This window comes from Egretta garzetta, unplaced genomic scaffold, assembly GCF_000687185.1.
Source record: "Egretta garzetta isolate BGI_Z169 unplaced genomic scaffold, ASM68718v1 scaffold83, whole genome shotgun sequence".
NCBI lineage: Eukaryota > Metazoa > Chordata > Aves > Pelecaniformes > Ardeidae > Egretta > Egretta garzetta.
This window is the reverse complement of record NW_009259105.1, coordinates 59106-80887: the sequence shown is the minus strand read 5'-3', so window position 1 is coordinate 80887 and position 21782 is coordinate 59106. Positions and strand designations below refer to the sequence as shown.

Sequence of the window (21782 nt, the reverse complement as noted above, 5' to 3'; positions counted from 1 at the left end):
GATTAAAGAATTAAAATAGGAGCTGCCCTGCTGACAAGAAGAGTTGAATTCAAGAAGCTGATAAAAAAGGAGCATTATATGCATTGAGCACTGTGCATTTTCAGTCAATATTGGCTCTACTTTCTACTCTACTTTCCTTTGACTAGGAAAAGGGAGTTTCACATGCGCACAGACCCTGGGATACACGGGACTCAATGAGAGGAAGGGAGTAACAGCAAAAAAAAAGTGTGCTGGGCTTGATCTAACAGAGGCAAGAAAGTGATCTTACAGCTCAGCCCACGAAACACCGACTCCGACCACCAGCGAGACGGGAGGCAAAGACACGCCGATGGGGCGGACTCGACGGTGCGCACTGAGTTATCTGCAGCTCCCTATCCATAACCACCTGGGCAGCCACCAGAGCTCGCCGGGCTTCGGTATCGCCTACATTCAGGATATGGCACAGTCACGGGGCAGGAGAATCGTTTCTTGCATCCTTCTCCAGCGAGATGTCAGTGTTGTACCTCCAGGCTGCGTACGCCGGCACGGACTTGCGCTCCCCGACAGCTCCCCCCGGGCTTTCCCCCCTTGTAGGTGCAAGTAATGCAATCGAGATCAACGGTTAGATTAGGCTCCTGGCGTGCTCTGAGCACTGGGTCTCTTGACAGCAGTAAGAGCTAGGTATGGCCGATACCACCCAGGCCCTGCTTGCATACCAAAACGGTTGGTACGACAGAGCTAGCTTATTAACAGGCTACTGAGCCTTAATACTGACACTTAGTGTAATGGTTTACAGTAAAGGAAGGATTCTCCTACAAAGCGCCGAAGAGAGGGGGGAAAAAACCCCCCACCCCGATCCCTTCCTCTCCCTCTCGGAGTCTCTGGAGTTTCTCACAAGCAGGGAAAGGTGCTGGGGAGGCGAGGGGGGGGGGGGGGTGTTGCCGCCGGGGGGGGGAGGCGAGGCGTGCGCATTGCCACTGCGGCGCCGGGTCCCGTCGGGGGTGTCAAGACGAACGACAGCAAGGACAGTCGTAAGGAACGAGAGACAAACGGTGCTGGTGCTGTGCTGCCTCAAGCTGGGAGGTGCGCGTGGTCAAGCGGAGCGGGGAGAACTAGTCTTTCTTCAAGTCCCTGGATTCAAAAAGCTTCAGGCGTTCTTGCACAGTCAGGCCTTCCTTCAGACTCTGGGAGAGACAAAAGACAGACAGCGTCGGACACGGTGGGGGGCAGCGACGGCGGGCAGCTGGCACACAGAAAGGGTGCGGTGCTCAGGCAAAGGAGACGTGGGCAGCGGGAGAATGGCCTCCTTGGCGGAGAGATTAGTGGGACATGCTAAGAGAAAACACACGGTTATGGAGGGCGGTTACTGGTGAATGGCACCTAGAGAGAGGGTGAGATTGCAAATGAACCAGGCGACGTACCAGAAGCAAATGAGAGGCACGCCATGCTGCAAGCGGGATTAGCTCGACTTGGAAAATGACCCCCGGAGCCTGCGGTGCAAGCGGTGGCTGGGGCAATTTCAGTGGCGCTCCGGCACAGCGGGAGCCCCGGGCAGGCCAGCTTGGATCTGCTACGCTAAAGCACCGCGCTGCCGAGCAGGACCTGCACGCCGGTCCTTCCCGTGCCGCTGCAGGACTGACTGCGTCCGTCTGGGACCGTCCTGGCTCTGGTCCATGTGCAGGCTTTGCTCAAGCAGCTCTGGAAGCTGCGCTTTTGTTGCCAGTGACAATCCCACCCTTTCTCTAACCCCAGCCTGGGGGCTCTCCCAAGCCAAAGCTGCCTCTACTGCACAGGGTTAGACACGGGACTCACTAAATGCTTGCTTCAGGTCTAGCAGGATACGATGGCTGAGCCAATTCAGATGCAGCATCCAGATTTCAAGGCATACGCCGCCCAGCTGGCCAACAGAAAAGCCTGCCCTGGTAGCCCTTGGCATTTGGATTTGTGAATTCTACTCTTGCTTACATCCGGGGAGCCAGGAAAATAGAAATTGGGGGCGGGGGTAGAAACCCAGAAGCAAATTGCTTGCCCCCTGTAAGACAGCTTTAACCTGAAACTAGCCCAAGGACACGCACAAGCCTAAAGCCAGCCTTCCCTCCTTCCTGCAGCCCTGAAACTGCGGCATAAGGGCTTCAGGGGAGCAGAGCACCAGGGGTTTTCCCTGCTGAGGAGGCACAGACTGCTCCCTCGCCATCAGCCAGGCCCGCAGAGCAAAGGCTCTGCCCCCACACGCTCTGATGGCTTTCATGGCCGGGCTGCACCCGCACCGGGGCAGGCAGCCACCGGTAACCACTGCCTGCGAGCCCACCCCTTGCACCTTGCAAGGGATTCACGCTGCAGCTGGAACATTATTTGCCTTACAGACCAAGATGCGGCAGCTTCCAAAGGCACAGACCTGTACGCAAAGCCCCGTCCGTTAACGGGCAGCCATCTCCCCTTTTGCTTCTGTTTCCCTGAGCGTGGTGCCAGAGGACTGCACAATCACAGCAGCAGGTTAGACTTTCAGGCTGGGTTTTCTTTAACGTGTGTTTATCAAGGCAGGAGTCCATGATAAACTTGCCCGGAGGCTGTGCAGATTCCCATGGTTACTGTATTTCTTTAAATGTTTCTCCTCCCACAGGCCCACAAATACAGAACGGCTTTGGGAAGCAGCACGGAAATGAAAGCACTAAAATGGATGGGTTTGAATTTACAAATGCCGTGCGCTTTCTTTTCAACGGGCAGCAGAGTCTCCGGGGACGCGAGCCTCTGAGCACACGCTTCCTAAAGGAAGTTTACTTTGGGCCTCTTTAAATAGGCAGCGACCCGTGCATTCCAGTTTGTACGTCTGAGTTCTCATTAGATGGAAGGAGACAACAGAAACCCTCCGACTGTTCTGCCTGGTGGTACAAATCCCAGCGAATTCACCCCCTAGGCAGTCTCACAACCCCTTCTGAGTTGCTGGTGAGGGGAGCCTGATGAAAGGAGACCAATGTAGGATGAAATCCGTGATAAAGGGATCCTCCCATCAGACTTCCAGGGGCTCTCCAGCCACCCCTCTGCCACCGTGCTGGGGAGCTCCCCTCTTTTTCTCTAACCAACCTCCCTCTGCAGGTGCTCAGTCTTTACCATGGGCCAGTAAATTAAATACTGCTCCAGTTAATTGAGATATTTGGGTCATTAGGATCGGCCTCGTTTCTCATCAGCTCCTTCCTTTTGCTGGATGAGCTCGGAAGCCTCAGGCCAGCGTGTGGGATGGAGGCACAGTGCCAAGGGATGGAGCAGCGGGGCAGACACCGGGGAGGCAGAGGAAGCCTGGAGAGCAGGAGGAGGTTATTGGGCAAGGAGGAGTCTTAAGCTCAGGCACAGATCAACCTAAAAAAGCAGCAATTACGGGTAAAGGAAATTTAGGGCAGCCCAGGACATGCCCTCTGCAGCTGAGACGGGGGTCACCTTTTTATATGCTACAGGCATTTGTGGGAAATGCCTTTAGAGGCATCACTGACCCACTCCTCCACCTGGCTAACAACAAAAAGGCTATTTTTCCTACAAGACCTGGATGTTGCTGAAGTTTAGTCTGAGGCATGCAGAGTCATTTAAGCATGCACACTCAATGTCCCGCGCTCCCAACACAGCAAGCAGGAAAACATGCCCCACCGTGTCCAAATCCTCTCTGTGATAGTTAGCTGTGTTGGCGAGGGTGGGAGGAGCAGGAAGATGAGAAAGCCAGGGAAGAGCCAGAGAGACTGCGTTTCATACGGATCTTGGGTCCGCTGACTTCTCCCCTCCCTTTCCCCCTCCCCCAGTAAAATAATTAGCCATAAATAAACCAGTCATTAAGAGAAGAAGGGATCTCAATCCCAGCGAATTCACCCCCTAGGCAGTCTCACAACCCCTTCTGAGTTGCTGGTGAGGGGAGCCTGATGAAAGGAGACCAATGTAGGATGAAATCCGTGATAAAGGGATCCTCCCATCAGACTTCCAGGGGCTCTCCAGCCACCCCTCTGCCACCGTGCTGGGGAGCTCCCCTCTTTTTCTCTAACCAACCTCCCTCTGCAGGTGCTCAGTCTTTACCATGGGCCAGTAAATTAAATACTGCTCCAGTTAATTGAGATATTTGGGTCATTAGGATCGGCCTCGTTTCTCATCAGCTCCTTCCTTTTGCTGGATGAGCTCGGAAGCCTCAGGCCAGCGTGTGGGATGGAGGCACAGTGCCAAGGGATGGAGCAGCGGGGCAGACACCGGGGAGGCAGAGGAAGCCTGGAGAGCAGGAGGAGGTTATTGGGCAAGGAGGAGTCTTAAGCTCAGGCACAGATCAACCTAAAAAAGCAGCAATTACGGGTAAAGGAAATTTAGGGCAGCCCAGGACATGCCCTCTGCAGCTGAGACGGGGGTCACCTTTTTATATGCTACAGGCATTTGTGGGAAATGCCTTTAGAGGCATCACTGACCCACTCCTCCACCTGGCTAACAACAAAAAGGCTATTTTTCCTACAAGACCTGGATGTTGCTGAAGTTTAGTCTGAGGCATGCAGAGTCATTTAAGCATGCACACTCAATGTCCCGCGCTCCCAACACAGCAAGCAGGAAAACATGCCCCACCGTGTCCAAATCCTCTCTGTGATAGTTAGCTGTGTTGGCGAGGGTGGGAGGAGCAGGAAGATGAGAAAGCCAGGGAAGAGCCAGAGAGACTGCGTTTCATACGGATCTTGGGTCCGCTGACTTCTCCCCTCCCTTTCCCCCTCCCCCAGTAAAATAATTAGCCATAAATAAACCAGTCATTAAGAGAAGAAGGGATCTCGTTTGCCATGGAGGTGTGAGCAGTGCATGCAAAAGTGGGCCGCTCCAGTGGGCAGCTGCGTTGCTTGGTGGGTGCCGGTTTGTTTACCTACGTGGCAGGGAACCTGGACTCGGGTTCATTTCAGTTATCCCATGAGACCTGCTCAATAACGGACTGTTGGAGGAAAAAGCAAAATAAAGAAACAAAACAGAACAAGAAGCTCATAAATCCTAAATGCATTGGCGTTCGCGCAGCCCCGGTCCCCCCCGCCCCAGCAGCGATGCGAGCAGGCAGCGCGCCCAGGCAGAGCCCATGCTTGCTCTCCTCTCCTCCGTTCCCCACCAAGCACTGCAAGGGAAGTGGTCTGAGTTGAAGTGGTGGAGGGAAACCCAACGTCAGACCTGGCCCAGCAGGTCTGGGCTGCCCTGGAAACACACAGAGATGCTCTCGGTGTTGGCTCGGTGCAGCACAGACACCCCAAGCTGATGACCTGCCGCTCGCAGAGCTCAGGCCGTGGCCATTTCCCTAGCACGGGCAACAAGCTAGAAGCCTTTTGCCTACCCGGCTTCTTGCTCTGCCCAAGGTCCCAACCACTTCAAACATCAGCATGAGACACGAGGTATCCAGTGGTGAGAGAGGCAAAGTGAGTTTTGCCCATGCTGATCTTCCCAACTGACCTATGTTTCATGACCATTTCTGAGCGGCTTTATTTGCCCTTTTTATCCCTGTGGTCCCAGAGCACCAGCCAGCGTGTATCACGATGTACCTCTGGCTGTCAGCAGGCCAAGCAGGCGAGCTTGGCACAGCATCACTGGGCATTGGGACCAACAGCAAGCACAGAATGGCCAGAGAAACACAGGGCCATCTGCACTACGTTAACACACAAGCAAAGCGTGCGTTAAATATGCCCGGGACCAAGGCATCATTCCAAGGCATCGTTCCATATAAAGACCCAAAATCTTGCCGTGGTGAACACGTAAAACCTAAAATGACGTCCACATTTCCACCTACTGACACCACCTAAATTTCAACTGAAAACAGGGAGCAAATACTGGGAGAGTCCTCCTGTGAAAGACCAAAGAAAAGGGTGAACTTCATCCTTGTTTTCAGGTGGGGAGGCAGCTTCACGCCTCCATCTCAGCAGGGTCAGGAGTTTGTGTGCCCTGCCGGGCATCATGGGGGGAGCGGGCCCTGCCTGGCAGCACAGCCAGCCGTTCTGTACTCAAAACCTCGCTTTTCTCCCCAGGACCATCCAGGCTAGCCCTAGCGACCGGGAATTTCTCAGTTTTCTTCCCCTACCAGTTTCTTTCCACCTAAGACCCCCACCGGAGAGTAACGCTGGGCATTTTCATCCCAGGGGAAGGAGATCTGAGCTCACCTTTGACCTGATATTCCTTAGTTGCCGGCTAACACTGGATCTGTCTTTCTTCAAGAAATCAGGGTTGCTTTTTGATTTCATAATATCTGCGGAGAAGCAAAAGAAACAGCGTCAACGTTGTGCCCGTGGGCGTCCTGCGCGGAGCAGGGCTGGGCCTCCTCTGCCCTCCCGGCCCGGGTAAGCGCCCCGATGAGCCTGACTCAAGCAGCGCTGCTGGAAGGGCGGAGGGGACTCTCGGGGGTCTCCGCTCCCCTGCACTGCACGTAGCATGAGGTTTTCCCAATACAAAATGCCAGGCGGCTTTCAAAGCCCACCAGCTTCCCATCCGTGGGGCTGGAAGGAGGAACTGCCACGGGAGGGCAATTCAGGTCTGCCTGGTCCCGGACATCTCCGGCAAGACTGTCTGCAAGGAGCAGAGGTGGGAAGCAGCATGGAATGGCAAAAAAGCACCGCTCGGACCCGTTACTGCACCAGGGCCTGTATGCCAGGATGCACGTGTTAGCTTGGGAAAGCCATGCTTGCTTAGAGCTGCTGGAGGAGGACTGACCATATCCCGATACAGTGGTGTTCACAGGGGATTTCTCTCCCTGAGCTTCTGTGGCTGCTTTCAGCTGCTCTTTCAACCTGCTGATATCACAGTCTGCCTTGGCCTTCACGATGCTCAGCTCCGTGTAGATGTCTTTGTACTTGTCGCTGGCATATTTCTTGTCCTGGCAAAGGAACAAGAACAACCCAACGGAGTCAGGCAGACAGCTGGAGCCGAGGGGTTTGTGAATGCGCTTGGCAAAGGCCGACGGAAGAAGAGCCGGAGCAGTGGAGGGAAGCGCTCAGCCAGGGCAATGCACGCATTTCACACACGCTCTCAAAGCCGCGTCTAACAGCGGCACAGGACTTGAGACAGGCAGAAAGCTGTGAGCCCGGCGGCGAGCTCGCCCACTGCCCGTGCACACGGGCCCCTCCATTACAGAACTACTTGTTTGTGGGGTTTAATTTCAGCAAAGACACGGAACTCAAGCAGAATTCCCAGAAATGGCCTTGGCAAAGAGGCTGTCCAGAGCAAACCAGATCTGGTGCTGGGAGGCTGGGCAGATCTCTAACACTGATTACTTTTGCCATTTCAAATCTGATCTGATGTGACAGCAAGGAGGGAAAAACACTGAAGGGGATGTTTTCTCACAAGAAAGGAGAAGGGGTAAGTCCTGAGCTGATACAGTTGTGGAGTGCTTTACTGATGACACCAAAATGGGCATTCAGTTCTCTTCTGGGGAAATATTAAATAGTGTTTCAAATCTGGGGATAAGTGAGCTGAACTCTAAGCGTGCACACACACACACACACACACACAGAGGAGCAGAGCACAGCCTGTAGGAGGATTTGCAGAAATGTCCCTGGGCGTTACCCTCAGTGCCGTCTGCAGCTCATCTTTGAGGGAGCTGATCTCCTGCTTCAGGTACTGGATTTCTGATTCTTTGACCCGCAGCAGGACCTGGGGGAACAAAAGCAGCATGTGTTTGCATCCCAGCAGACGCAGCACGATTCCGAGATGCTCACCCGCTGTGCCCGGTGACAACTGAGCCAGGGCTGGAGGCTCAGCCCCACATCAGCTCCACGCCAGCATCACAAAGCTGCTGGTTCACCCTTCTGGTTCATGCAAGAAAATTACTCCTGGGTCTCTTGGGAACTTGCCCAAGCTTGCACCGCTGACGTGCTCCCTGCACACCCCTCAATTTCTGTTAGTCTTCACTGCTTTGGGCGGGCTGAATCCCAGGGGACAAGCAGGGCTGGAGAAGGAAGAGTGGGTGTCAGGCTTGACATGGCGAGAAGGGGAGATTAGGACTCCAAGAGCTCCTGGCCCCGATGTACGGTGCCGACCAGCCATGCAGACCCCATGTGCAGAGGAATGGATGGCCACAGCCCTGTCCTGGGGGGGCCACAGGCACTTGTGCCCACCAATGCTGCCCCTTTGGCACGGCAGAGAGCTCACCTCCAGCTCATAGGCGTCCTTGCCTTGCGTGAGAGGCGATCCAGCAGCCTCTCCCCCGCCCTCCCCGGTCAGCAGGGTCCGCAATCGCGTGATCTCCGCAGCCAGGCGGTTATTCAGCTCCTGGGAAGCGGAGGAGAGCCGTTGTGGAAAGGAGGAGCATGGCCACGGCTCGACGCAGAGCCTACCGCCCTGCCCGTCGGGCAATTCGCCCATTGCACCCTGCCCACGCCAGCTGCCCCGGGCACGGGGGGGCCCCTCACCTGGTTGTGGGCGTTGAGCTCCTGGTTCTCCCGCTGGCACTGGCGGAGGGCCTGCCTCTCAGCCTCCAGCGCCTGCGCCAGGTGGGCGTTCTCCAAACACTTCTGCGAATACTGCTCCGAAAGCACCTCCAGCTCCCGTTGCACCGACTGCAGTTCCTCCCTGGCGAAACATACGCCAGGTAGCGCCCCTCCCCACACAGACCCACATATCCACCCGTGCCCACCCCTCCTCCAGTGCCCCGAGCCGATCCAGGACATTCCAACAGGGACCTAAGCACTGAGGAGGAAGACTTGCATACTCCCTTTGGGAAAAATCTCAAGCCCAGAGGGAGCAAACCCTTCCTTCTCCCAGCACCACGGTGCTTGGACATCAAAAGGGATGGGAAGTCTTTCCCTTTTTATGGCTGCCCTTCCTCACGTTTCCAAAAATTGAGCTGAGATCTATCAAGTTTGCTCTGAGGACTTGGGACCGAGTGCATTTGCACACCCACATAGGTCTTACATAGCTGCATCAAGGTTAATAAAGCTCTTTGGTTGCTTTGCTCGGCTCCCTCGTGAGGACAGCCTGGCCACGAAAAGCTAAGTGCTTTCTCTTGGCCTGGTTAGATTTGGTTGAGCAACCCTCCCGCTGAAGCTGCACGAAAAGCAGCACCGTGTCTGCACATCTGCTACTTCTGGTGACCATAAAGCAGCTGTATTTGGGTAGTTTGGGGACACTGACCTGGAACCTGAAAGATTATGGGCAACCAAGAGCCTCCGATGGGCACAGCTGGGTTGGGACCAAGTGAAGAGGTCCTGGTGACAACAGGTCTGCCCCTAACTCATTGCCAAAATCAAAGAAGAGAAAAGGGGCCTCCCACATGATCTCCCTGAGAGACAGAGACACAGACTGAGGACAACGACGGTCTTACAGGTATTGCCTTCGGAGGGCCTCGATGTCGGCATTGACGCTGCTGATCTGGGAGCGCTGGGACTTCTCCAGCTCTCGCTCCAGCTCCTCCCGGTGCGCGTTCTTCATGGCTTCGATGGCTGTGTGGGACAGCACAGTGTTAGCACTCAGCACCACTCCACCCAAGGGCATTTTTTTGAGTATTTGTCTGGTTGGTTTTTAAAGGAACAAAGCCCCAGTCATCCAAGCGAACCTCCCACTGCTTTGTGGCCCCTTCGGTCCGTGCCCCTGGCTGCAAAGCAGCGAAGGGACTTCTGCAAATCCCACTTCTTAATAAAGTCCAAACGAATTGTCCCATTCACATGTTTTTTCCCAGATTGTGGGACTCCTAATGCAGAGAATTTAGGCTCCAGAGCTCTAAAACTCCCTGGGGCACTGAAGAATGAATTCAGTGTGGAATCGGCAACAAATTAACCACAGGAATGATTAATGACTTTCTGAGATGGAACAGAAAACAGATCAGACCATGTTACAGCCAAGGAGAGAGGTACCAAGCCTGGAGAACGACCAGGAGGTGGGCCTCCATCCAAAATGTATGTCCCACCAGCCTCTCCCCATCTCCATGTGATCCCACCTCACGCTCCATACTGGAGCAAACGCCATCCCCATGTCCCCATCAACACGGAGCTGCCCCCCCGCGGGGGACCCTCTGGCATGTCCCCGTACCTGAAATGGTGGCAGCCGTTTCTTCTGCCAGCAGGCGGTCTTTCTCCTCCCGCAACTTCTCCAGCTCCCGCTGGTGCTGCCGCTGCAGGTCCTCGATCTTCTTCTGGTGTGTCTCCTCCATGGCTGCAAAGCCCCTTTCACATGTTGCCTGCAAAAGGGACGAGGGGAAGGGGTTGGCCCGGGAGCGCAGGGCTGGCATCACAGCGGGGGTGAGCCTGCCTGGAGCTGCACAGCAGCGGGTAGGTCGGCACCCAAGTTCCATCATGGGGATCTTCTCCCTCCCCAAGCATGGAGAAGCCGGCCGAGGATCGACTTTGCAAGGTCAGAACTTGTCCTGCTCAACCCCTGACAGCTCCAGTGAAAGGGAAGGACAGGGTAGGTCTGGGGTCAGACCCAATTGGGAAATGCAAATATATATTAAGATCAATTAAAAAAAAAAAAAGCCTACTGTACCCCTTCTGCTCTCTTTTGCAATGCCTGATTTTATGCGGCCACCTCTGGGGTAGAAAACAAATGACTCGTGACAGCAACAGGAGCTTAATTCCCACCCGAGCACTTCAAATGCTGCACGGGCAAGTGTTTGCTAATTGAATTACTAGGAGTGAACTTAGGCCAGGGCAGGGGAGCAGCGCTCTGGGGAGTCAGGAGTCACCAGCCATGAGATTGTGAATTCCAACCCGGTCCTGCCCCAGGCACAGACCCCGCTCCTGCCTCTGCAGTGGGATGAACACAAAAACCTGTTTCCAGCTCTGCCACCAGCCTGGCTGCCCCGCCAAGCGCATCGGGATCCGGGACAGACACACGGCTGCAGGACAGAAGGCAGGACAGCAAAGCCACAGGCAGGCTCGAGCCATGAGCTGGGAAGGGGGACGCACCAGGGATGTGGTGCACCAGCCCCATCAGACATCTGGGGGCAACCCTGATGCCAAGCGGTGCATCGGGCTTTTCTCCCTCTTCATGCCACAGGCTGGCTTTATATCCTGATTTCAATGGATTTCTTCTTGAGTCACACTCATGTTTTTCCACGGGAAGCAAGAACCATCACCTAGGGAGCCACTAGGACTCCATGGGAAATTTAAGGGGGACAAATTCACTCCCCCTGTGACAAAAGTGCTCAAGACAGTCTAACACCCACTGACCTACATAACATCTCTTCAGCATCACTTCTTGTCTAATGCTCTGTAACCTGTGCCGCTCTCATTCCCAATTTTCAGCTCTGGTGCTTTTATTTCTCCCCTTTAAGCCTGAATCCTGAGGCATCCTTCATTTTCTAGGCTTTTTTTTTTTGAAACTCGTAACTCAGTGCCAGAACCTGTCTGGACTTGGCTGACCGCAGAAAGGCACGAAGGAGCCTTGCAGGATTCTTCATGACACTTCTAATGCTGGAGGACAACGGTGAATGCTCCTAGATTCAGTATTTAATGTATTGTAAATGCATTGCTATAAATCCAGGACATCTGAACATGTACAAAACAGTATCTTGTGCTACCGGCGCTACAGTTCTCCATCAGCTTCAGAAGGGGACAATCGGACACATTTTAAATGGGACAATTTGTAGGTCGGACAGGTCTGCCGTCGCCCGATTAGCTTTCTAATCAAGGGAAGTCTCTGTTCTGCTGTCTGTCCCTCTGCTTCCCACAGAGGTGCAGAGAGGGGCCAGCTCGCTCTGCTCTCCTCCCAGACCACTCTGCTAAGAAGTTGCTGCTTGCCTTCCCACCAGGCAAACGCCAAATTGGGCAGGGCAAAGCCGAAAGCAGAGGCACAAGATCAAGTTCATTGCTTGCCGTTATTTGTGAGCGTCTATTTTGGTTTTGGCCTCTTTGCCTCTTCCAAAGCAAGAACATCCCCCGGTACAAGCAACCCTGTTTGGTGCCTGGCTTGCAGGACAAGGCGTTACCCGTGTGTCCCGCTGACCTTCCGAAGGTTTTTTCCCTCCTAAGGGTTAAGATGGAGGATACAGCGTCCAGTCCCTGGACGCCCGATTCACCCTTGATGGAACGCAGCAGAACTACTGCTCTCCCCAGGCTAAAACCAGCTTTTGGCTCGAGTTGAGCCATGCTTTACCCCCAGCCCAAATGTGCGCTGGAAGCAAGCTCTCCCATAGTTTTGCCAACTCTGAAGAATGACTGCTCCATCAAAGCCTCACCGGTGTGGCCTCTGCCTGCAGCCCATGGCGATGCCCTTTCAGCTGCCCCTTCAACCTGGAAGCCTCCCTGGGGTGCCTCTGCTACCCTAAACCCGCTTCCTAACTGGAAATCCTCTCCCATCAAAAGCAAAACACCAAACCCAAGAGGATTTTTTTTTTTTAGGCACTGTACCATCTCGGTCTAGTTTTACAGCCCGTCCTGACTGGTGGAGCAACCTGAACATGGGTGCTTCATTGCCACTGGGTTTTTCTGCACCTAGCCTGGATTTCCCATAACTGTGCACTGTTTGTTGTGTAAAGAATCGCTGGTGTGCAACACCAGGGTGGTTCCCCGTGCAGCCTCGTGCAGAGGAGCTTTGTGTGCTACAGAATTTGGCATCTGTTTGCAGCTACCTTCCCCAGGAACATCCATTTTGAGAGCATCAAGTTTCCATTTCATCTTACATTTTTGAGGGCAGCAGAGACAGACTGGAGATTTGATCAGATTGGGAAAGACAGAGATGAGGAATGCTTTTAAAGGGAAGTCAGGAACAAAACGTACGCCTCGGGTATACGTTCATATTGAAAGTCCTTCATATTGATCCTTCATATTGAAGGATAATGTGATGTTATCAAGCTACTTCAAACCCTCCCTCCTTCTAGATGCAGAGACCGCCTCCAATAATCAATCCTCTCACTGAGACCAAGTCCTCAGCAATGCATTTAGAATACCCCAGCATGGAGAAGAGGGAAATGCCATGCTTTACAGAGGCCCTTCTAACACTTTGGGGCTTGCTTTAGCGTGCTGGCTCTTTCGGGGGACACTCCTCAGTTTGGCAAGCAAACCCTGGGACTGAATGCACCCTCCTGTACACTCAGCAGGGGGAAGCGTAAAGCGTTAAACGTATCAAGACCTTTAAGTTTTCAAAGTCTTTCTGGTATTTTTCCCTCAAGGTGGAAGCGTTCCCCTCCAGATGCTTGTTCTCCAGCTCATCCCTCATGACGTTCATCTGGGCCTCCAGCTCCTGGATGCGCTCCCTCAGGCCGTGCATGGAGTCCAGGTCGCTGCCGGGACCCTGCCCGGTGCCACCCACCTCACCGGCCACCCAGGCGTCCCCACCGTCCAGGCCCACCGCAGGGGACGCCTCCGGGTGCTGCCTCTGGTACTCGTCCAGGGTCTCCTGCAGGCGCTGCAGGTTCTGGCTGTAGTGCTCCTGCAGCGCCTGCAGCTCCTCGCCGTGGATGACCTGCAGCTCCTTGATCTTGGCCTGGAACTTGTCTTCCAGCATTTGCATCTGCTCCAGGTGATACTGCTCCATGTTCTGCTTGTCACGGACAATGGCATCCAGCTGGTTGAGGCCCTCCGTCCTCTCAGCCTTCAGAGCGTCCTCTGTCCTGCTTAGTTGCTCTATCACATTTCGGATCTCCTCCTCATACCGTCCTTGCAATTCACTCAAGCTCTGGCTGTGTTTATGCTCTTCTTCCTCCAAGAGCCTTCGCTGACTGTCAAGCTGGGACACCTTTGCTTTGAGATCAGCGTTCTCCCGTTCAAGCATGGCAATCACCTCGCCGTACTCACCCTGCTGCTTTCTAAGCAAGTCTTCGTACTCATCCCGGAGGAGAGAGACCGTCTTCACGCGCTCTTGGCAGAGCGCGTCCATGCTCTGCAAGGACTCCTTGTAGGACTTCAGCTCTCTCTCGTACTCCAGTCGGACTTTGCAAGCAGCGTAACAAACCTGAGCCTGAACAATTGCATCTTGGACTAACAAAGAGGAATACCGTTCAAGGTCTCCCATGCACGAATGATATGAAAGACTCTGAGACATCTTCAGGAGCTTCTGACAGTCTCTCATTGCCTCCTCAGGAGGCAGAGAGAGTAAGGCAACAGATATTTCCTTCAGAACATTTGATTTGTCCTTTAGTTGTTGGGCAAGATCTTCCTGAATGGAAACAAGGGCTTCACTACTATGGTCCGGCAGGCTGCCAATGTCCTCCGTCTTGGCTAATTCCTGACATGGCACCATTTGGAGACGGCTCCCATCCCAGGAGATTTGGGTTCTTTCTGAAGCATCTTTTTGAATTTCAAGTGCTTCAGAGATCTGGTGCATAACACTGTCAAAATCAGGAGTCCTGTACGCTTTGATGATCTCTTCCAACATGCATTTATGCTGCTGGAGAGCTGTTTTGGTATTATGGAGGTCTTCTTCGATTGTTTTTAATCTCTGATGAAAAGATTCTCTCATTTTCTGTGCAACAAACCCAAGTTCTGCCTTGATCAACGTAGCATCTGCTACAGCACTGAGAAGACATGGAGAAAAGCCCAAACCTGTTGTTTCTGTTTTGCCCTCGGCTTCTCCTTCTCTGGTGCTCAAGTGCACTCTCAGCTCCTCCACCTGGCTCCAGAACTCCCCTTCCAGCAGCAGCTTCTTAGATAGGACGCTGGCCAAGTCGACTGCTGTATGAGAAACACTTCCCGGCTCCAACAAAGCCACCTCAGCCGTTCCCTGGATCTCTCTCAGAAGCTGAGATATCTCAGAGCTTGCGTTTTTCAAAGACTCTGCTATTTGGTTGATGAGAGAGGCCTCAAATGCCACTCTCTCAGAAAGCCATCTCAGCTGGCCGGCGTCAAACATTTCCACTCGCCGCTCCTTGGAGACATGCTCCTCTTCTCCCAAAAAACCTCCTTCCGGAGCGGGACTTTCCATGGTAAGGCTTTCACTCTGCTGACACTCTGATGGGACTGGCGCCCCTCTCAAGGCTTGGATTGCGTTTGATAAGGTCGTTTCCATGCTGGACAGAGTAGCAAGGAACAAATCACCCTCTTTGTCCTTGTCTGATCTGGGCAAAGATCTCAGTTGCTCCCTGCACTTCTCTAAGCAAGTCAGCGCTTGATCGTTTTTCATCTGGAAACCTCCCAGCTCGCTAACGTGATTTTCTATGAGCTTGAACTTTTCCTGCCTCTCACTCTCCAGCTGTGAGATCAAAGCGCTGACTTGGGACAAGCTGGTCTGAAGTTGTTCCCGCAGCTGAGACTCTGTGCTAGCCCACTGATGGTGGAGGGCGATGAGCGTCTCCTGATTATGGCCGTGCTGGCTTTCAAGCTTCATCGTTACATCTTTGAGTTTTTCCTCTGTAATGTAAAGTTTGGTTTCCAGGGAATGGATGATTGAGAGATAGGTCTCAGAGTCGCTTGTCCCTGAGGATGGGTAACCAAGAGCTGGTTCTGATGACATGCTTTCTTCAGACAGTGACCTGTCTTGGCTCGTGTCTGAAGAGGTACTGCTTGTCCAGTTTTTCTCCGATCCGTCTGGATGGATGTATTTTTGGCACTGGATGCTCGAGAAACGGATTCTTTGCCTCTTGGCCCCCATGATTCCTACATCAGGCTTTGCTAAGGCTTTCTGAACTAACTCTTGGTCCTGGAGCTCTACAGCTTTGGATGGGGAGCCAAAATCCTCTGCTTGCCTCTGGTTGGTCTCAAGAACCTCATCCTCCTCTTCCTCCTTCAGTGCATAAGTCAGAGCCGGGAGGACATCCTGAGTTTGCAGAGGCTGACCCAGCTGGGATGGATGACTTTCATCAGCCTCGAGATTGGGGCCAAGATCTTCCACCTCCTCAGCACACGAACCTGTGCCTACAATAGCTAATTTCTTTAAAGCCTCCTCCTTGGCCTTTAGCTTTATTTTAGTCTCCTCTAAACTGCTATCTAAAGCAATCATTTTAACCAACGCCTCACTGAGATCTTGATCTTTCTTCTCCACAATTCTCAAGTGCATTTCCTTAACGTGTCTCAGCTCTTCTTCTTTTTCTTTCAGCACCTTCTGCACGCCCTGGAACTGATCCGACACCTCCTCAAACGATTGCTCCAGATTGTGGTAGTTGGTCTCTTCCATTTTCAACTTTGCTTGCAGCTTTGCAACTTCGTTATCTGACTCAGCAACCTGATTCATGAGCTCGTGGAACCGACATTTGATCTGATCTCTCTCTCTTTCAAGCTCCTTGATGTGCTCTGCGAGTTTCTGGATGCTGGCCTCCTTCATCACCAGCTGCTCCTCCAGCTGGTGGACAAGCTCACTGCCTTCAAACTTTGCACTGAGCTTCTCCTTCTGCAGAATCTCCATTTGCTGCTCGTTATTTTGCAGCTGGTTCTCATACTCGTTGGCCTTATCCTCCACCTCCTTCAGACTCTGTATTAAAACCTGCTTTTCCCTCTCGCAGCTCTCCAGCAAAGCCTCGTAATTCTTCTGCAGCTTCTCCTCCATGAGGATCCGTGCTTGCTCGCTAGCGTTCAGCTGCCTGCTCAGGTCCGTGATCCTGTCTTGGAGCCGCTGCACCTCCTTCTGATGGTCCCTCTGCAAAGCCTGCTGCATCTCCAGGTCCCGCAGCTCCTGGGTCTTCTCCAGGAGCAGAGCCTCCACGCTTTTCAGCTTCTGCTCGCTGGCCTTCAGCTGGGAGCTGAGCGTGGCCTCGCCGTGCTGCCACTCCTCCAGCTGCTCTTTGGCTTTCTCTTTTTCGCTCCTCAGGTCGCTCTTGAGCTTGGCCAGGGTCTGCTCCTTGATGGAGAGCTCGGCCGCTGCGTTACTGAGCCTCGCCTGCAGGCTCTGAATCTCGGCTTCGTGGTGCCGGATCACGTCCTTGGCCTCAGCGTAGCTGCGCTTCAGCGACTGAATCTGCTGATTGATCAGCTCTTGACGCTGGCATTGGGCTTCCAGCTCGCTTTGGAGGTCTTGGTTGACTTTGTGGAGCCTCTGCCAGGCACCCGATGGCGAGGCGGCCACCTCGGTCTTAAAAAAATTGATTAAATACTAGATTAGTAACACTCTTGGCTCTCCCTTCTGAGTGTCACACCTCTGGCCAGGCAGGCCACGGAAAAGCTCCTCGCAGCGATTTGGCTGCTACTCACATGCTCCAATTGGGATGATTTGTTCTTGGCACAATTTTTTTTTTGTTTGTTTTAACCAACTTTTTTTTTTTTTTTTTTTGAATGAACGGCAATTGCTTTCCAGTAACAGAAAACACGGACCACAACATCAAAACAGCTGTACAGTAACAGGCTAAAAGGAAAAAAAAAAACCAAACCGAAATCAAATAGAACCAAAAAACAATGAAAAAGAAACACCAGCAGTAAAACAGAGACGGACAGACGAGAGAAAAACGGGAAGGGTGAGAAGGAGGAGGAGGGGATGGGAACAGGTCGAGAAGACAGGAACTGCTTTTTTAGCATGTTTGTTCGTCTTGTTGTGAAATAAAAAGTGCACAGTTCAGGTAACACAGTCCTACCGACCAAAAGCAACAACAGAAAGTGAGGTGACAGCAAATGACATCACATCCCACCCAAACGCAGGGAGACAGGACAGCCGGCGTGGCGATGTCATTTCTGTGGCTGTCAAACAGGACTTAGTGGCTGCTCATCATATTAAAGAGATGGTGTTATGCTAAAGTGTAAGACAAGGGAGTATCTAATTTCTCTACCTGCAAAAAAAAAAAAAAAACCAAAAACCAACAAAGGACAAAATAAAAAGCCCGACAAGTGAAGGGAGGGGAAGGGTGTGATGAGAACGTAAAATAAAAGAAACCAACCTTTGTGAGATTCAAACCAAAGCAACGTAGCATGCAAAGAGAAAACTCATAGAGAGGGTCATGCAAAAGGCGACAGAAATTATGTCTTTAAAAAAAATACACAGACAGGAAGAGGCGAGAGAAGCACAGCGTGAAGCCTAGGAATTTGGCCTGCCTTGCTGTACTCTGGTTGCTGATAAGGAAAGCCCACAGATGTGACACTCAGTTATGTTAAGTTAAATTTCATGCTTTACACCAAAAACATGCAAGAACATCCGCCCGGGACAGGTTAGTACGTGACCCCTCCCACCCACCGTGAGTGGAGCCGGGGAACGTCTCCGGTCCCTTTGAGAGGAGCAGGAGCCCCCCCCCATTTCTCCCAGTAGGGTTTAAAGTTGGGGTACTCCATCCCAAGGAAGCTCAGAGCGAGAGAGGGGTTACACGAGGCCAGAGAGGCTTTGGTGCATGGCACATGCATCGGGGTGGGTATCTCAGCGGCTGCCTTACGAAACGTGCAGCGTCTTTTATGTTGGGGCAGTGCTTGGGGGGTCTGTACGGGGCTGGTCATGCTGCCAAGGAGGGGCTGGTGCCCCCCGGGCAGCTCAGGAGGGATGGGCTGGCAGCAGTTGGGCTCCTCCCTCATCCCTTCCCATAGACAAAGTAGGAACCTCTCTGAAATTAGGCCTGATGGAGGTGGGGGGCACATGAAATTCAGAGAGTCCCATCCAAAAAAAAATGCTGCGATGCTTGCCCGCAGTCTGGGGCTGCAGAAACCCCCCCAGTGTTTCCATTCCCTCCACCCCAGCAGAGTTCGGTGGGGTTACTCCCTTCTGCAACAGGACTTTAATCCCTCGGCTCGCAGGGAAACATAAGGGAAATCCCCAGAACGATTAGACTGGAGCAAGGAAAAGCCTCCAACCCTTCCAAAAACCCTCTCCAACTTCTAGGTCAAAGTTTGGGTCACTTCTCACTGCAGCGATGATTTGCTCAGCCCTTCTGTAGACTTCCCCTCTCGCCCCCACCTCCTCGTATCGAGGGGCTACGGCCAACTTCAACACAGCCAATCTTGACAGTAGATTCAGAACCCAGCTTTTAGCCCCATTCCCTGATTTTCCTGGGCTCCAGGCAAAGGGAGGTCAGACACTTTTGCCCCAGGGAAGTGGGAGTTAGTTACTCTTCCAACATTGCTAAGTGAAAATGGAACTCCTCCAAGCAAGCACTGTCAGTTCAGGGACTCCAGAAATAAATGCATTAATAACTCCTCCAAAGAGATCACCAGCAAGGAAGGCAATATGCCCCTCTACCTGAGCTGGCTCCATGCCCTGGGCAACTTCTTCGGGGGAAATTTCTCCCATGAGAAATAAGAACGCAAGGTTCAGCGTCGGCACCAGGTTTGCTGCCACGGGAGCACAGCATGGGGCCATGCATGGCCACTTCAATCCAGAGCCAGTTTGGCCATGTAGATGTGAGCAGGTCAAAATGCTGCCCCTGCACAAAACAGGACCACGGACCCATGGGAGCCTCCAGAAGCTGCCCTGCAGGCATCACGGCTCCTCCAGGCACGGATGCTCCCAGAGGAAGGGCTGGAAAAAGTCTGCTTTATTTGGAGGAGGAGGGGAAAGGCTTTCCAAGAGACTCTCCCATCTCTTTTGCCAGAACCTCCAAAACACACTTCTAGGCTTTGCTGAGGAAAGGTAACAGAAGAAACCACCAAAGTGATCCAAGACAACAGGGCATCCCAGTGCAAATCCCAGCCTGGCTGTGGGGAATGGGCCCAGGAGGTGCGCCCTGTGTTTGACCACGTAACCACCACACAAACTCCCTGGCCAGGACCAACTGCTGGGCTACAAGATGCTTAGAAAGCCTTATGTGCACCCCACTGCCTGAGGGGAGTATCTGGGGCACAGGAAGAGGGACACAGCTGTTCCATAAGGAAACACAGTATAGGATGGATCAGAGGTGGATTTTGCTGAGGTCCTGTCTGTCTACCATGGCTGTGTTTTGTTTTGCCTCGGGGACACCAGTAGGTAATGCTATCTTCTGCCTACTGCATCCCAGATCAGAGGTTTTGTTGAGCAGATGACCCTGGTAAGGCTACAGAATTAGCAATATTTGCAAGAAGGTCAAATCTCTTGGAGCCCACTCAGTGGTGCACATCTCTGCATCAACCAGGATGCCCCCACAAACATTGAAGCCCACCAGGGTTCCCCTTGGGCACAGAGGAAGACTGATTTCTCTCTCCTCCTGGCTCTCCTACCTGCAACACGTAGCCCTCCCGGGCACTCTGCTCCCGGCCCAGTGCCACTTTCAGCTGGTCCTGCAGGTGCCGGTTCTGCTCCAGGAGCTCCAGGGCCTCCTTCTGCTTCTGTTCCAGCTGGAGAGACATGAATAGACACAACGTCCAGGGAGTGGGCAGCGAGTCAGCCATAAGGGGCAAGCGGCTCGGAGGGGACGTAGAGCAGAATGAACAGGGCTTTTGATGGCACCGCTGCTTTGCTCTGCTCTGGGATCTGGATTTCATTTTGCCAGGCAAAATCCCTCCCCCCTGAAAGGACTAAGTTATGCATTAGTTTAATTCATAAAGCTCACTGCAGCAAAGGATGAACGGCACCAGCTCGTGCCAGGCATAACCCAGGCAAATCCCAGCCTGGTTCAGGTTGGTGATACTCCTGGTTACTCCACGCCTGCATTTCTGCTAATACACCTTAATCCCAACTAACAACACCCTTTGTTGTCCCAGACGTGGACCTCTTCCAAATGAGCTGAGTCTCCACCCTTCTTTTCCTAAAATGGTGAATTTGCTTGATGTAGGCTCCACAAAAGGGAACCTTTGGGTGTGTGCTATAACTCAAGCCAGTTTATAGTTTTGTAGACATAACTGCAGACACAGATCTCTACAGCTTGCAGAGGCACACAGAATTATGAGCCTGAATTTAGAGTCTGGTTAATACACATCATTGTACCCATCTCATCGGGGGCAGGCTGGCTAACAACGAACTAAAGTGTCGGCTGTGTTGGCTGGGAGAGGGTAACGAAGTACCACCCTGGCAAGAACAGCCCTTTCTGCAGCCGTGGGAACATGAAAGCTGCCCGCAGAGAGCTATGGGAATGGACACGGACCTGTGCCCTGCCAACTCCCCAGGGGACCCTACAGCACCCCCACTCACTGCTATTATGAAGTAGGAATAAATGCAGCTTTTTTAAGCCTTGCTCAGGCTTTCTACTGTTCCCGCAGTGGCCTGAAGGCCATTTCGGCAGGCAGCCTGCACCCCACACACCCCGCTTTACCTCCTTCTCCAGCAGCGTGGTCAAGTGCTGCTTCGTCAGCCCCTCGTCCCGGTCCTCAGTGTGGGCAAGGTGCAGGGGTGCAATGGGGATCTGCTTCTCCTCCCGCAGCGGGGTGGTCTCCACCTGGTGCCAGCGCTGCTCGATCTCCACGTGGACGTTCTGCGGTTTGATGTCTCCCGGGACAGGCAGGATCCGGTCCACCTCCATCCTTAGCGCCTCTTCCGACCCTCCCCCGTCCACAGTATCGATCATCTCAAAGCGCTTGCGTCGCTCCTCCCGCCGCCGGGCCCGCTCCCGCTCCAGCTCTCCTGGGTCGGAGTCGGTGGCGCCGGCATCCCTGGGGAAGGCGGCAGAGCCGCTCTTGGAGGAGTCTGCAGCGTTTGCACGCTCCTGTGCCAGGGCTTGCTGGATGGGGCGAAATTCAGCCCAGTCAAAGGTCTTGGACCGTCCTTCTCGCCGGCGCTCCCGGGCACGGCTCCGCTTCTGCTCTGGGTCCAGCTCAGCTTGCCCTGCATCCAGCTTCTCGCTCGGCTTTGGACTGGTCTCGAAGGAAGAGCTTGTTTTGCTTTTCTCTTCTGGCAGGGAGCTGCGAGGACAGAGAGAGGGTGAAGGAAAGCGTCAGTGGGTGCTCGAGATGGCCAAGTGCTCCCACGCATGCCTCGAAGAGCCGGGTGGAAAGGGGCTGCTGGAAGCCCAAGCCAATGCCACGTGGGTGCCCCCCTGCCCCTCCATCCCCCGTCGCCTCTCGGACGCAGGAGCTGCCACTGCCCTTCCCCACGGTCACGCTGGTGTGCAAAGCCTTGATGCAAGCGGCCCCAGTTGCGCGCAGGTCGCC

The 21782-nt window shown here is 53.5% G+C and overlaps 1 protein-coding gene across 4 annotated transcripts in view; it reads right to left on the bottom strand.

The window, feature by feature from the left end:
- Nucleotides 1-953: 953 nt before the first annotated feature.
- The window catches only part of LOC104123093 (myosin phosphatase Rho interacting protein), a 69178-nt gene continuing 48349 nt past the window's right edge, over nucleotides 954-21782 (bottom strand). For 2 of the 4 annotated variants that reach the window (XM_035890858.1, XM_035890859.1), the window contains 11 exons: nucleotides 20948-21533; nucleotides 19917-20033; nucleotides 13015-16884; nucleotides 9976-10123; nucleotides 9272-9389; nucleotides 8361-8520; nucleotides 8101-8220; nucleotides 7516-7602; nucleotides 6664-6826; nucleotides 6117-6202; nucleotides 954-1163 (listed from right to left, as the gene is read on the bottom strand). In XM_035890858.1, the coding sequence (XP_035746751.1) occupies nucleotides 1092-1163; nucleotides 6117-6202; nucleotides 6664-6826; nucleotides 7516-7602; nucleotides 8101-8220; nucleotides 8361-8520; nucleotides 9272-9389; nucleotides 9976-10123; nucleotides 13015-16884; nucleotides 19917-20033; nucleotides 20948-21533 (5527 nt within the window). In that variant the 3' untranslated portion in view covers nucleotides 954-1091. Of the gene's footprint in view, nucleotides 1164-4846; nucleotides 4913-6116; nucleotides 6203-6663; nucleotides 6827-7515; nucleotides 7603-8100; nucleotides 8221-8360; nucleotides 8521-9271; nucleotides 9390-9975; nucleotides 10124-13014; nucleotides 16885-19916; nucleotides 20034-20947; nucleotides 21534-21782 lie in introns of all 4 variants that reach the window. The other 2 variants (XM_035890857.1, XM_035890856.1) reach the window with 2 other exon arrangements.